Source organism: Cherax quadricarinatus, chromosome 4 (genome assembly GCF_038502225.1).
Source record: "Cherax quadricarinatus isolate ZL_2023a chromosome 4, ASM3850222v1, whole genome shotgun sequence".
Lineage (NCBI taxonomy): Eukaryota > Metazoa > Arthropoda > Malacostraca > Decapoda > Parastacidae > Cherax > Cherax quadricarinatus.
This window is the reverse complement of record NC_091295.1, coordinates 65,909,426-65,924,717: the sequence shown is the minus strand read 5'-3', so window position 1 is coordinate 65,924,717 and position 15,292 is coordinate 65,909,426. Positions and strand designations below refer to the sequence as shown.

At 39.2% G+C, this 15,292-nt stretch overlaps 1 protein-coding gene across 1 annotated transcript in view; it reads left to right on the top strand.

The window, feature by feature from the left end:
- The first annotated feature begins 601 nt into the window (after window positions 1-601).
- Window positions 602-15,292, top strand: part of LOC128684272 (kinesin-like protein KIF28) — an 83,357-nt gene continuing 68,666 nt past the window's right edge. The window contains exons 1-4 of the mRNA XM_070097109.1: window positions 602-803; window positions 1,258-1,390; window positions 4,098-4,280; window positions 13,600-13,819. Of these exons, the coding sequence (XP_069953210.1) occupies window positions 648-803; window positions 1,258-1,390; window positions 4,098-4,280; window positions 13,600-13,819 (692 nt within the window). The 5' untranslated portion in view covers window positions 602-647. The remainder of the gene's footprint in view (window positions 804-1,257; window positions 1,391-4,097; window positions 4,281-13,599; window positions 13,820-15,292) is intronic.

Below are 15,292 nucleotides of genomic sequence, written 5' to 3'. Positions count from 1 at the left end.
AGGTAGCTTTTTTTCTTAACGTTTCGCCTACACAGTAGGCTTCTTCAGTCGGGTACAGACGATGTAATCAGTCCATCACCCTGGAAAACGTAGTTTTGAGGTGGTCAATCCTTCGGTCTAGAGGATGAGGGACTGACCACCTCAAAACTACGTCTTCCAGGGTAATTGACTGATTATGTGGTCTTCACATCACTACTGTTCCTGCTGCCTCTGTACTCGACTAATTAAGCCTACTGTGTAGACGAAACGTTTCAGAATACAGATACCTAAGTGTTGTACATGTGTCTTGCTTATCAACTTGTCGGTATTGTACACTATTACCACAAATAACAGCCGTACTATTGCTACTACAACTATTACCACCTCTAGTAGCCTTACCTTTGCTACTGCTACGACAGTTGTTACATCCTAATATTCCTTGCACATCCCATAGATCACTTCTTCCACGCATTACCAATCAGATGGTAAGACACATGAGTAGCATTTTAGTCTTTGTTCCCTGGGTTGTTCCATTTGGATGTTCCATAACTGGTGTTCCTTCCCCTCCTCTAAATATCTTCAGCCTGACCACATACACGCGACAAAGTTCCTTAACTCTTACATACAACTCACGAGAGACAGGAAGGAAAGCCAAATGTGTGGTGGCCATGCAGGGTAAGGTGACCACCCTCACCCACCCTGAGAATCCTTCAGACGTCAAAAGCTTCACCTACGACTACTCCTACTGGAGCTTCGACGGAGCTAAGGAGGATGCCAAAGGCTATTTAGCTAAGGACTCACCCAAATCCAGATTCAGTGACCAGGTGAGCTTTATGTCCTATTGGAAGAGAAAGGATAATTTTTTAGGTCTCGACTGTAACCTTGGGGAAGGGGACAGGTTGGTCTAGGATAGACGGAAACCTAAGAGTTGGGGTTAGTTCTAGTGTGGCTGCTAGGCGGAAACCTAGAGAATAGGCTTGTAGACAAGTGCCATCTATAAATCATATCTAAGTTCAACATCTAAGTGCCTGGGAGGTGAGACTTGTGTTGTTCTGAGAGTGAATTTAATTTCTAAGAGTAACTAGCCGCACTCTGGAAACTTATATTTGAAGAATGAGGCTCTTGTGAAACATCTGAAAAATCTTCGAGGAAATGCTTCGCCAGTCAGTGGCTTCTTTAGTCCAATACGGAGAAAAACGGTGAATGATGAAGAGGACGAGGTAATCAGTCCCTCATCCTGGAATTAATATGTTGACTCTATCAATGTTGTCATTGCAGCAAACAGTATATGACGACCTGGGCAAGGGCGTGCTGAGGAACGCCTGGAACGGCTACAATGCTACGCTTTTCGCCTATGGACAGACAGGCTCCGGGAAGTCTTGGTCGGTTATTGGCTATGGTGCTAATAAAGGTGAGAGAGAGAGAGAACGAGAGAGAGAGAGAGAGAGAGAGAGAGAGAGAGAGAGAGAGAGAGAGAGAGAGAGAGAGAGAGAAGCATTAAGTTTTGACTATATATTTTTATCCTATTAATCTTTCCAAGTTTTGATTCTTGCGTCACATTTCTTCTCGCCTTTCTCTCCCTTCCCCTCCCCCCTTCCCCTCCCCCCTTCCCCTCCCCCCTTCCCCTCCCCCCCTTCCCCTCCCCCCCTTCCCTTCCCCCCTTTCCTTTGCCTCACTATTTTTCATCTCTCTCCTTTCATCCCTGTTTTCCAGTCATCTTACTTCTCTGCTACTTCTATGCCTTTACTTTTCCAACTTATTCTTCGCTTTCTCTTGGCTTCTCCCCAACCTCCTTCCTCTCCCTCCTTCAGTCCCTGCTTGTTACTTTCCCTATCTCCCTCCATCCCTACATGACTCCTCTCTTCTCTTGCTCCCTCCCTCATATTGTCACCTTCTCTACCTGCCTACCATCTTCCCTCCATGCCTACCATCTACCCTCCCTGCCTACCACCTTCCTTCCCTGCCTACCATCTACCCTCCCTGCCTACCACCTTCCTTCCCTGCCTACCATCTACCCTCCCTGCCTACCACCTTCCCTCCCTGCCTACCATCTTCCCTCCCTGCCTACCATCTTCCCTCCCTGCCTACCACCTTCCCTCCCTGCCTACCATCTTCCCTCCCTGCCTACCATCTTCCCTCTCTGCCTACCATCTTCCCTCCCTGCCTACCATCTTCCCTCCCTGCCTACCATCTTCCCTCCCTGCCTACCACCTTCCCTCCCTGCCTACCATCTTCCCTCCCTGCCTACCATCTTCCCTCCCTGCCTACCACCTTCCCTCCCTGCCTACCATCTTCCCTCCCTGCCTACCGTCTTCCCTCTCTGCCTACCATCTTCCCTCCCTGCCTACCATCTTCCCTCCCTGCCTACCACCTTCCCTCCCTGCCTACCACCTTCCCTCCCTGCCTACCATCTTCCCTCCCTGCCTACCATCTACCCTCCCTGCCTACCACCTTCCCTCCCTGCCTAAAATCTTCCCTCTCTGCCTACCGTCTTCCCTCTCTGCCTACCATCTTCCCTCCCTGCCTACCATCTTCCCTCCCTGCCTACCACCTTCCCTCCCTGCCTACCACCTTCCCTCCCTACCTACCTACCCTCCCTGCCTACCACCTTCCCTCCCTGCCTACCATCTTCCCTCCCTGCCTACCGACTTCCCTCCCTGCCTACCACCTTCCCTCTCTGCCTACCATCTTCCCTCCCTGCCTACCATCTTCCCTCCCTGCCTACCGTCTTCCCTCCCTGCCTACCACCTTCCCTCCCTGCCTACCACCTTCCCTCCCTGCCTACCATCTTCCCTCCCTGCCTACCGTCTTCCCTCCCTGCCTACCAACTTCCCTCCCTGCCTACCATCTTCCCTCCCTGCCTACCATCTTCCCTCCCTGCCTACCACCTTCCCTCCCTGCCTACCATCTTCCCTCCCTGCCTACCGTCTTCCCTTCCTGCCTACCATCTTCCCTCCCTGCCTACCACCTTCCCTCCTGCCTACCATCTTCCCTCCCTGCCTACCACCTTCCCTCCCTGCCTACCACCTTCCCTCCCTGCCTACCACCTTCCCTCCCTGCCTACCACCTTCCATCCGTGCCTACCACCATCCCTCCCTGCCTACCATCTACCCTCCCTGCCTACCACCTTCCCTCCCTGCCTACCATCTTCCCTCCCTGCCTACCGTCTTCCCTTCCTGCCTACCATCTTCCCTCCCTGCCTACCATCTTCCCTCCCTGCCTACCACCTTCCCTCCCTGCCTATAACTTCCCTCCCTGGCTACCATCTTCTCTCCCTGCCTACCATCTTCCCTCCCTGCCTACCATCTTCCCTCCCTGCCTACCATCTTCCCTCCCTGCCTACCATCTTCCCTCCCTGGCTACCATCTTCTCTCCCTGCCTACCATCTTCCCTCCCTGCCTACCATCTTCCCTCCCTGCCTACCACCTTCCCTCCCTGCCTACCGTCTTCCCTCCCTGGCTACCATCTTCTCTCCCTGGCTACCATCTTCCCTCCCTGCCTACCATCTTCCCTCCCTGCCTACCGTCTTCCCTTCCTGCCTACCACCTTCCCTCCCTGCCTACCATCTTCCCTCCCTGCCTACCACCTTCCCTCCCTGCCTACCATCTACCCTCCCTGCCTACCATCTTCCCTCCCTGCCTACCACCTTCCCTCTCTGCCTACCACCTTCCCTCCCTGCCTACCACCTTCCCTCCCTGCCTACCATCTACCCTCCCTGCCTACCACCTTCCCTCCCGGCCTCCCACCTACCCTCCCTGCCTACCATCTTCCCTCCCTGCCTACCACCTTCCCTCCCTGCCTACCATCTTCCCTCCCTGGCTACCATCTTCTCTCCCTGCCTACCACCTTCCTTCCCTGCCTATATCTTCCCTCCCTGCCTACCATCTTCCCTCCCTGCCTACCATCTTCCCTCCCTGCCTACCACCTTCCCTCCCTGCCTATATCTTCCCTCCCTGGCTACCATCTTCTCTCCCTGGCTACCATCTTCTCTCCCTGCCTACCATCTTCCCTCTCTGCCTACCATCTTCCCTCCCTGCCTACCATCTTCCCTCCCTGCCTACCATCTTCCCTCCCTGCCTACCATCTTCCCTCCCTGCTTACAACCTTCCATCTGACAGGCATCGTACCTCTTCTCTGCAACGACCTCTTCAATGGCATCACGGAGAACAAGGAGAACAAGGAGTTCGAGGTTCGCTTCAGCATGCTGGAGATCTACAACGAGGTTGTCTACGATCTCCTCAACCCCACCAAGAATAAGAAAGGCCTCAAGGTCAGAGAACACCCCAAGAAGGGTTTCTACGGTAAGTGAAACCTTATGTTTTGCTTGGTTGTGTTCTCAACCCAGGTTTCACAGGCTGGAGAAGAAATGTTGGAGGAATAAGAAACATTAAGAAACATTAAGAAACATTAAGAAACATATTAAGAAACATTAAGAAACATTAAGAAACATTAAGAAACATATTAAGAAACATTAAGAAACATTAAGAAATATTAAGAAACATTAAAAAACATTAAGAAACATTAAGAAACATTAAGAAACATTAAGAAACATTAAGAAACATTAATAAACATTGAAAAACATTAAGAAACATTAAGAAACATTAGGAAACATTAAGAAACATTAAGAAACATTAAGAAACATTGAGAAACATTAAGAACCATTAAGAAACATTAAGAAACATTAAGAAACATTGAGAAACATTAAGAAACATTAAGAAACATTAAGAAGCATTAAGAAACATTAAGAAACATTGAGAAACATTAAGAAACATTAAGAAACGTTAAGAAACATTAAGAACCATTAAGAAACATTAAGAAACATTAAGAAACATTGAGAAACATTAAGAAACATTAAGAAACATTAAGAAACATTAAGAAACATTGAGAAACATTAAGAAACATTAAGAAACATTAAGAAACATTAAAAAACATTGAGAAACATTAAGAAACATTAAGAAACATTAAAAAACATTAAGAAACATTAAGAAACATTGAGAAACATTAAGAAACATTAAGAAACATTAAGAAACATTAAGAAACATTGAGAAACATTAAGAAACATTAAGAAACATTAAGAAACATTAAGAAACATTAAGAAACATTAAGAAACATTGAGAAACATTAAGAAACATTAAGAAACATTAAGAAACATTAAGAAACATTGAGAAACATTAAGAAACATTAAAAAACGTTAAGAAACATTAAGAACCATTAAGAAACATTAAGAAACATTAAGAAACATTGAGAAACATTACGAAACATTAAGAAACATTAACAAACATTGAGAAACATTAAGAAACATTAAGAAACATTAAGAAACATTGAGAAACATTAAGAAACATTAAGAAACATTAAAAAACATTAAGAAACATTAAGAAACATTAAGAAACATTAAGAAACATTAAGAAACATTAAGAAACATTAAGAAACATTGAGAAACATTAAGAAACATTAAGAAACATTAAGAAACATTAAGAAACATTCAGAAACATTAAGAAACATTAAGAAACATTAAGAAACATTAAGAAACATTAAGAAACATTAAGAAACATTAAGAAACATTAAGAAACATTAAGAAACATTAAGAAACATTAAGAAACATTAAGAAACATTAAGAAACATTAAGAAACATTAAGAAACATTAGGAAACATTAAGAAACATTAAGAAACATTAAGAAACATTAAGAAACATTAAGAAACATTAAGAAACATTGAGAAACATTAAGAAACATTAAGAAACATTAAGAAACATTAAGAAACATTAAGAAACATTGAGAAACATTAAGAAACATTAAGAAACATTAAGAAACATTAAGAAACATATTAAGAAACATTAAGAAACATTAAGAAATATTAAGAAACATTAAAAAACATTAAGAAACATTATGAAACATTGAGAAACATTAAGAAACATTAAGAAACATTAAGAAACATTAAGAAACATTGAGAAACATTAAGAAACCTTAAGAAACCTTAAGAAACATTGAGAAACATTAAGAAACATTAAAAAATATTAAAAACATTAAGAAACATTAAGAAACATTGAGAAACATTAAGAAACATTAAGAAATATTAAGAAACATTAAGAAACATTAAGAAACATTGAGAAACATTAAGAAACATTAAGAAACATTAAGAAACATTAAGAAACATGAAGAAACATTGAGAAACATTAAGAAACATTAAGAAACGTTAATAAACATTAAGAACCATTAAGAAACATTAAGAAACATTAAGAAACATTGAGAAACATTAAGAAACATTAAGAAACATTAAGAAACATTGAGAAACATTAAGAAACATTAAGAAACATTAAGAAACATTAAGAAACATTGAGAAACATTAAGAAACATTAAGAAACATTGAGAAACATTAAGAAACATTAAGAAACATTAAAAAACATTAAGAAACATTAAGAAACATTAAGAAACATTAAGAAACATTAAGAAACATTAAGAAACATTAAGAAACAGTGAGAAACATTAAGAAACATTAAGAAACATTAAGAAACATTAAGAAACATTAAGAAACATTGAGAAACATTAAGAAACATTAAGAAAAGTTAAGAAGCATTAAGAACCATTAAGAAACATTAAGAAACATTAAGAAACATTGAGAAACATTAAGAAACATTAAGAAACATTAAAAAACATTGAGAAACATTAAGAAACATTAAGAAACATTGAGAAACATTAAGAAACATTAAGAAACATTAAGAAACATTAAGAAACATTAAGAAACATTAAGAAACATTGAGAAACATTAAGAAACATTAAGAAACATTAAGAAACATTGAGAAACATTAAGAAACATTAAGAAACATTAAGAAACATTAAGAAACATTAAGAAACATTAAGAGACATTGAGAAACATTAAGAAACATTAAGAAATATTAAGAAACTTTAAGAAACATTAAGAAACATTAAGAAACATATTAAGAAACATTAAGAAACATTGAGAAACATTAAGAAACATTGAGAAACATTAAGAAACATTAAGAAACTTTAAGAAACATTAAGAAACATTGAGAAACATTAAGAAACATTAAGAAACATTAAGAAACATTAAGAAATATTGAGAAACATTAAGAAACATTAAGAAACATTAAGAAACATTGAGAAACATTAAGAAACATTGAGAAACATTAAGAAACATTGAGAAACATTAAGAAACATTAAGAAACTTTAAGAAACATTAAGAAACATTGAGAAACATTAAGAAACATTAAGAAACATTTAGAAACATTAAGAAACATTAAGAAACATTAAGAAACATTAAGGAACATTAAGAAACATTGAGGAACATTAAGAAACATTAAGAAACATTTAGAAACATTAAGAAACATTAAGAAACATTGAGAAACATTAAGAAACATTGAGAAACATTAAGAAACATTGAGAAACATTAAAAAACATTAAGAAACATTATGAAACATTGAGAAACATTAAGAAACATTGAGAAACATTAAGAAATATTAAGAAACATTAAAAAACATTAAGAAACATTTTGAAACATTGAGAAACAATAAGAAACATTAAGAAACATTAAGAAACATTAAGAAACATTGAGAAACATTAAGAAACCTTAAGAAACCTTAAGAAACATTGAGAAACATTAAGAAACATTAAGAAATATTAAAAACATTAAGAAACATTAAGAAACATTGAGAAACATTAAGAAACGTTAAGAAACATTAAGAAACATTAAGAAACATTGAGAAACATTAAGAAACATTAAGAAACATTAAGAAACATTAAGAAACATTAAGAAACATTGAGAAACATTAAGAAACATTAAGAAACGTTAAGAAACATTAAGAACCATTAAGAAACATTAAGAAACATTAAGAAACATTAAGAAACATTAAGAAACATTAAGAAACATTGAGAAACATTAAGAAACATTAAGAAACATTAAGAAACATTGAGAAACATTAAGAAACATTAAGAAACATTAAGAAACATTAAGAAACATTAAGAAACATTGAGAAACATTAAGAAACATTAAGAAACATTAAAAAACATTAAGAAACATTAAGAAACATTGAGAAATATTAAGAAACATTAAGAAACATTAAGAAACATTAAGAAACATTAAGAAACAGTGAGAAACATTAAGAAACATTAAGAAACATTAAGAAACATTATGAAACATTAAGAAACATTGAGAAACATTAAGAAACATTAAGAAAAGTTAAGAAGCATTAAGAACCATTAAGAAACATTAAGAAACATTAAGAAACATTGAGAAACATTAAGAAACATTAAGAAACATTAAAAAACATTGAGAAACATTAAGAAACATTAAGAAACATTAAGAAACATTAAGAAACATTGAGAAACATTCAGAAACATTAAGAAACATTAAGAAACATTAAGAAACATTAAGAAACATTGAGAAACATTAAGAAACATTAAGAAACATTAAGAAACTTTAAGAAACATTAAGAAACATTAAGAAACATATTAAGAAACATTAAGAAACATTAAGAAACATTAAGAAACATTAAGAAACATTAAGAAACATTAAGAAACTTTAAGAAACATTAAGAAACATTGAGAAACATTAAGAAACATTGAGAAACATTAAGAAACATTGAGAAACATTAAGAAACATTAAGAAACATTAAGAAACATTAAGAAACATTGAGAAACATTAAGAAACATTGAGAAACATTAAGAAACATTGAGAAACATTTAGAAACATTAAGAAACATTAAGAAACATTGAGAAACATTAAGAAACATTGAGAAACATTAAGAAACGTTGAGAAACATTAAGAAACATTAAGAAACTTTAAGAAACATTAAGAAACATTGAGAAACATTAAGAAACATTAAGAAACATTTAGAAACATTAAGAAACATTAAGAAACATTAAGAAACATTCAGAAACATTAAGAAACATTTAGAAACATTAAGGAACATTAAGAAACATTAAGAAACATTAAGAAACATTAAGAAACATTAAGAAACATTAAGAAACATTTAGAAACATTAAGAAACATTAAGAAACATTAAGAAACATTAAGAAACATTTAGAAACATTAAGAAACATTAAGAAACATTAAGAAACATTAAGAAACATTAAGAAACACTAAGAAACATTGAGAAACATTAAGAAACATTAAGAAACATTAAGAAACATTTAGAAACATTAAGAAACATTAAGAAACATTAAGAAACATTAAGAAACATTAAGAAACATTAAGAAACATTAAGAAACATTTAGAAACATTAAGAAACATTAAGAAACATTAAGAAACATTAAGAAACATTAAGAAACATTGAGAAACATTAAGAAACATTAAGAAACATTAAGAAACATTAAGAAACATTAAGAAACATTAAGAAACATTAAGAAACATTAAGAAACATTAAGAAACATTAAGAAACATTATGAAACATTAAGAAACATTTAGAAACATTAAGAAACATTAAGAAACATTAAGAAACATTAAGAAACATTAAGAAACATTAAGAAACATTAAGAAACATTGAGAAACATTAAGAAACATTAAGAAACATTAGGAAGCATTGAGAAACATTAAGAAACATTAAGAAACTTTAAGAAACATTAAGAAACATTGAGAAACATTAAGAAACATTAAGAAACATTGAGAAACATTTAGAAACATTAAGAAACATTAAGAAACATTACGAAACATTAAGAAACATTAAGAAACATTGAGAAACATTAAGAAACATTAAGAAACATTAAGAAACATTAAGAAACATTAAGAAACATTAAGAAACATTAAGAAACATTAAGAAACATTAGGAAACATTGAGAAACATTAAGAAACATTAAGAAACTTTAAGAAACATTAAGAAACATTGAGAAACATTAAGAAACATTAAGAAACATTGAGAAACATTTAGAAACATTAAGAAACATTAAGAAACATTAAGAAACATTAAGAAACATTAAGAAACTTTAAGAAACATTAAGAAGCATTGAGAAACATTGAGAAACATTAAGAAACATTAAGAAACATTAAGAAACATTAAGAAACATTAAGAAACATTAAGAAACATTAAGAAACATTAAGAAACATTAAGAAACAACATTAAGAAACATTAAGAAACATTAAGAAACATTAAGAAACATTGAGAAACATTAAGAAATATTAAGAAACATTAAGAAACATTAAGAAACATTAAGAAACATTAAGAAACATTAAGAAACATTAAGAAACATTAAGAAACATTAAGAAACATTGAGAAACATTAAGAAACATTAAGAAACATTAAGAAACATTAAGAAACATTAAGAAACATTAAGAAACATTGAGAAACATTGAGAAACATTAAGAAATATTAAGAAACATTAAGAAACATTAAGAAACATTAAGAAACATTAAGAAACATTAAGAAACATTAAGAAACATTAAGAAACATTAAGAAACATTAAGAAACATTAAGAAACATTAAGAAACATTAAGAAACATTGAGAAACATTAAGAAACATTAAGAAACATTAAGAAACATTAAGAAACATTAAGAAACATTAAGAAACATTGAGAAACATTAAGAAACATTAAGAAACATTAAGAAACATTAAGAAACATTAAGAAACATTAAGAAACATTAAGAAACATTGTTCAACAACAATGTGTAAGTAACAACAGTGTTATGTACACATTTTTAATTAAGGTTAATATATGAATTATTAATATAATCCAAGGAATTAAGACCGACCTCCTCTTCCTCGGATGAAACCTGGTTACTGCCTCCCCTCCCCCCCTCCCCTACCCTCCCCTCCCCCACCTCCCCTCCCCTCCCCCCTCCCTCCCCTCCCCTTCCCTCCCCCCTCCCCTCCCCCTCCCATTACACTGGCGCTGGACGGCTTTTGTTTTCTGTATCGTGACGATGCTTGTGAGGAGTTAGACGCAGGAGTTAGACGAAGGAGTTAGACGCAGGAGTTAGACGCAGGAGTTAGACGCAGGAGTTAGACGAAGGAGTTAGACGCAGGAGTTAGACGAAGGAGTTAGACGCAGGAGTTAGACGCAGGAGTTAGACGCAGGAGTTAGACGCAGAAGTTAGACGCAGGAGTTAGTCGCAGGAGTTAGACGCAGGAGTTAGACGCAGGAGTTAGACGCAGAAGTTAGACGAAGGAGTTAGACACAGAAGTTAGACGAAGGAGTTAGACGCAGGAGTTAGACGAAGGAGTTAGACGCAGGAGTTAGACGCAGGAGTTAGACGCAGGAGTTAGACGCAGGAGTTAGACGCAGCAGTTAGACGCAGGAGTTAGTCGCAGGAGTTAGACGAAGGAGTTAGACGCAGGAGTTAGACGCAGGAGTTAGACGCAGGAGTTAGACGCAGGAGTTAGACGCAGAAGTTAGACGCAGGAGTTAGTCGCAGGAGTTAGACGCAGGAGTTAGACGCAGGTGTTAGACGCAGAAGTTAGACGAAGGAGTTAGACACAGAAGTTAGACGCAGGAGTTAGACGCAGGAGTTAGACGCAGAAGTTAGACGCAGAAGTTAGACGCTGGAGTTAGACGCAGAAGTTAGACGCAGGAGTTAGACACAGAAGTTAGACGCAGGAGTTAGACGCAGAAGTTAGACGCAGAAGTTAGACGCAGGAGTTAGACGCAGAAGTTAGACGCAGAAGTTAGACGCAGGAGTTAGACGCAGGAGTTAGACGCAAAAGTTAGACGCAGGAGTTAGACGCAGAAGTTAGACGTAGAAGTTAGACGCAGGAGTTAGCCGCAGAAGTTAGATGCAGGAGTTAGACGCAAGAGTTAGACGCAGAAGTTAGACGCAGAAGTTAAACGCAGGAGTTAGACGCAGGAGTTAGACGCAGGAGTTAGACGCAGGAGTTAGACGCAGGAGTTAGACGCAGAAGTTAGACGCAGGAGTTAGACGCAGAAGTTAGACGCAGGAGTTAGACGCAGGAGTTAGACGCAGAAGTTAGACGCAGGAGTTAGACGCAGAATTTAGACACAGAAGTTAGACGCAGGAGTTAGACGCAGGAGTTAGACGCAGGAGTTAGACGCAGGAGTTAGACGCAGAAGTTAGACGCAGGAGTTAGTCGCAGAAGTTAGACGCAGGAGTTAGACGCAGGAATTAGACGCAGAAGTTAGACGCAGGAGTTAGACGCAGAAGCTAGACGCAGGAGTTAGACGCATAAGTTAGACGCAGGAGTTAGACGCAGAAGTTAGACGCAGAAGTTAGACGCAGGAGTTAGATGCAGAAGTTAGACGCAGGAGTTAGACGCAGGAGTTAGACGCAGGAGTTAGACGCAGAAGTTAGACGCAGGAGTTAGACGCAGAAGTTAGACGCAGGAGTTAGACGCAGGAGTTAGACGCAGAAGTTAGACGCAGGAGTTAGACGCAGGAGTTAGACGCAGGAGTTAGACGCAGGAGTTAGACGCAGAAGTTAGACGCAGGAGTTAGACGCAGGAGTTAGACGCAGAAGTTAGACGCAGGAGTTAGACGCAGAAGTTAGACGCAGGAGTTAGACGCAGGAGTTAGACGCAGAAGTTAGACGCAGGAGTTAGACGCAGAAGTTAGATGCAGGAGTTAGACGCAAGAGTTAGACGCAGAAGTTAGACGCAGAAGTTAGACGCAGGAGTTAGACGCAGAAGTTAGACGCAGGAGTTAGACGCAGAAGTTAGATGCAGGAGTTAGACGCAAGAGTTAGACGCAGAAGTTAGACGCAGAAGTTAGACGCAGGAGTTAGACGCATAAGTTAGACGCAGGAGTTAGACGCAGGAGTTAGACGCAGGAGTTAGACGCAGGAGTTAGACGCAGAAGTTAGACGCAGGAGTTAGACGCAGAAGTTAGACGTAGAAGTTAGACGCAGGAGTTAGACGCCGGAGTTAGACGCAGGAGTTAGACGCAGGAGCAGCAGCTGAACAGCTTTATTTAAAGATATTTCACCAGTCAGTGACTTTATCAATTAAATGCAAAGATGATATAAAGACCCATACCACGGGTGGGGTTTGAACTCGCGGTGAGTGAGTCGTAAAACTCCAGGCCGACGCGTTAGCCACTGGGCCAGCTGGCTACAATAGGTCACTGGACCAGCTGTCTACAATAAGCCTCTAGCCCAGCTGGCTACAATAAGATTTATCCAACTAGGTATATTTATACACCATAGGAAGGTTAGCATAGGCACCACTGTGGCCACAGATTCATCTATAAAAACTGGCATTGCATAGTTGGATGAATCTTATTGTAGCCAGCTGGCCCAGTGGCTTATTGTAGCCAGCTGGCCCAGTGGCTTATTGTAGCCAGCTGGCCCAGTGGCTTATTGTAGCCAGCTGGCCCAGTGGCTTATTGTAGCCAGCTGGCCCAGTGGCTACGCGTCGGTTCGGAGTTTTACGACACACTCACCGCGAGTTCAAACCCGGCACGTGATAAGGTTTGTTTGCAATCTTGTCATTGTGATTTCGTGAGTCATGATATAGGAAGACAGTGGAAGACTAGGTAATCAGTCGTTCAAGCACGCAGAACCCCACTCAGAAGACAGTTTAAGATTAGGCAGTTAGTCCCTCAACCTAGAAGCCGGTGTTCATTTTCAGTATTGATGAATGTAGTGCTGCATAATTTTAAATTCCTCAACGTGTCAGTATCGTAAAGCAATATTGTAATGTTGACGGTTGGTGTGTGTGGCAGCCGAGAACCTCAAGCTAGCACTGGTGACCAACTTCAAGGAGATCGAACAAAGGATGGAGGAAGGTACGGTAAACAGAACCATCGCCTCCACCAATATGAACGCCACTTCGTCCCGAGCACACACCATCGTCGGTATCACCTTCATCCAGAAGTTCAAGAACGACGCTGGTCAGGAGACAGCCAAGCAGTCAGTGATCAACCTGGTCGATCTGGCTGGCAGGTGAGTAAGTGGGGAGTGGGAAGGACTGATGAAGGAGAGAAGGAGAAGGAAAGGAGAAGAAAAGAGAGGGGAAGTATTTGCTTGAGGTCTCTTATAGTCGCCTTCCATTTCAGATGATCTGATCCTTGTTTGTCTTATTCTCTGGGTTGTGTTATTTAAGTTGTCTACCTGACGTATATTGTTGTGTAGTGATATTATATCTGTATTGTGTAGTAGGCTGACGTCAGTGTGCTAGTGGTAGTAAGAGTGACTGACGTCAGTGTGCTGGTGGTAGTAAGAGTGGCTGACATCAGTGTGCTGGTGGCAGTAAGGGTGATTGACGTCAGTATGCTGGTGGTAGTAAGAGTGATTGACGTCAGTGTGCTGGTGGTAGTAAGAGTAACTGACGTCAGTATGCTGGTGGTAGTACGAGTGACTGACGTCAGTGTGCTAGGGTAGTAAGAGTGACTGTCGTCAGTGTGCTGGTGGTCGTAAGAGTGACTGACGTGAGTATGCTGGTGGTAGTAAGGGTAACTGACGTCAGCGTGCTGGTGGTAGTAAGGGTGACTGACATCAGTGTGCTGGTGGCAGTAAGGATGATTGACGTCATTGTGCTGGTGGTGGTAAGAGTGACTGACGTGAGTATGCTAGTGGTAGTAAGGGTAACTGACGTCATTGTGCTGGTGGTAGTAAGGGTGACTGACGTGAGTATGCTGGTGGTAGTAAGAGTAACTGACGTCAGTGTGCTGGTGGTAGTAAGGGTGACTGACGTGAGTATGCTGGTGGAAGTAAGGGTGACAGACATTGGTGCTGGTGGTAGTAAGGGTGACTGACATCAGTGCTGGTGGTAGTAAGGGTGACTGACATTATTGGCAGCTCACAAGATTTCAATAAATTTTACTCATGTCAAAATGGTAAGAAAGGAGAACTAAAACTGACTAGGCTGTCATGATCAAGACTAGTGTCTCTCTGGTGCTTATTGAAAGTTACGTGGAATGTCATCTTCAAAGCTACAGGATAGTGCAAGTCTGTGGTTAATTGAGACCATATCCTGGAGAGTCTGTGATCTGCTGGGACCAGGTCTTAGAGTCTGTAACCTGCTGGGACCAGGTCTTAGAGTCTGTAACCTGCTGGGACCAGGTCTTAGAGTCTGTAACCTGCTGGGACCAGGTCTTAGAGTCTGTAACCTGCTGGGACCAGGTCTTAGAGTACCTGTAACCTGCTGGGACCAGGGCTTAGAGTCGGTAACCTGCTGGGACCAGGTCTTAGAGTCTGTAACCTGCTGGGACCAGGCCTTAGAGTCTGTAACGTGCTGGGACCAGGTCTTAGAGTCTGTAACCTGCTGGGACCAGGTCTTAGAGTCTGTAACCTGCTGGGACCAGGTCTTAGAGTCTGTAACCTGCTGGAACCAGGTCTTAGAGTCTGTAACGTGCTGGGACCAGGCCTTAGAGTCTGTAACGTGCTGGGGCCAGGTCTTAGAGTCTGTAACCTGCT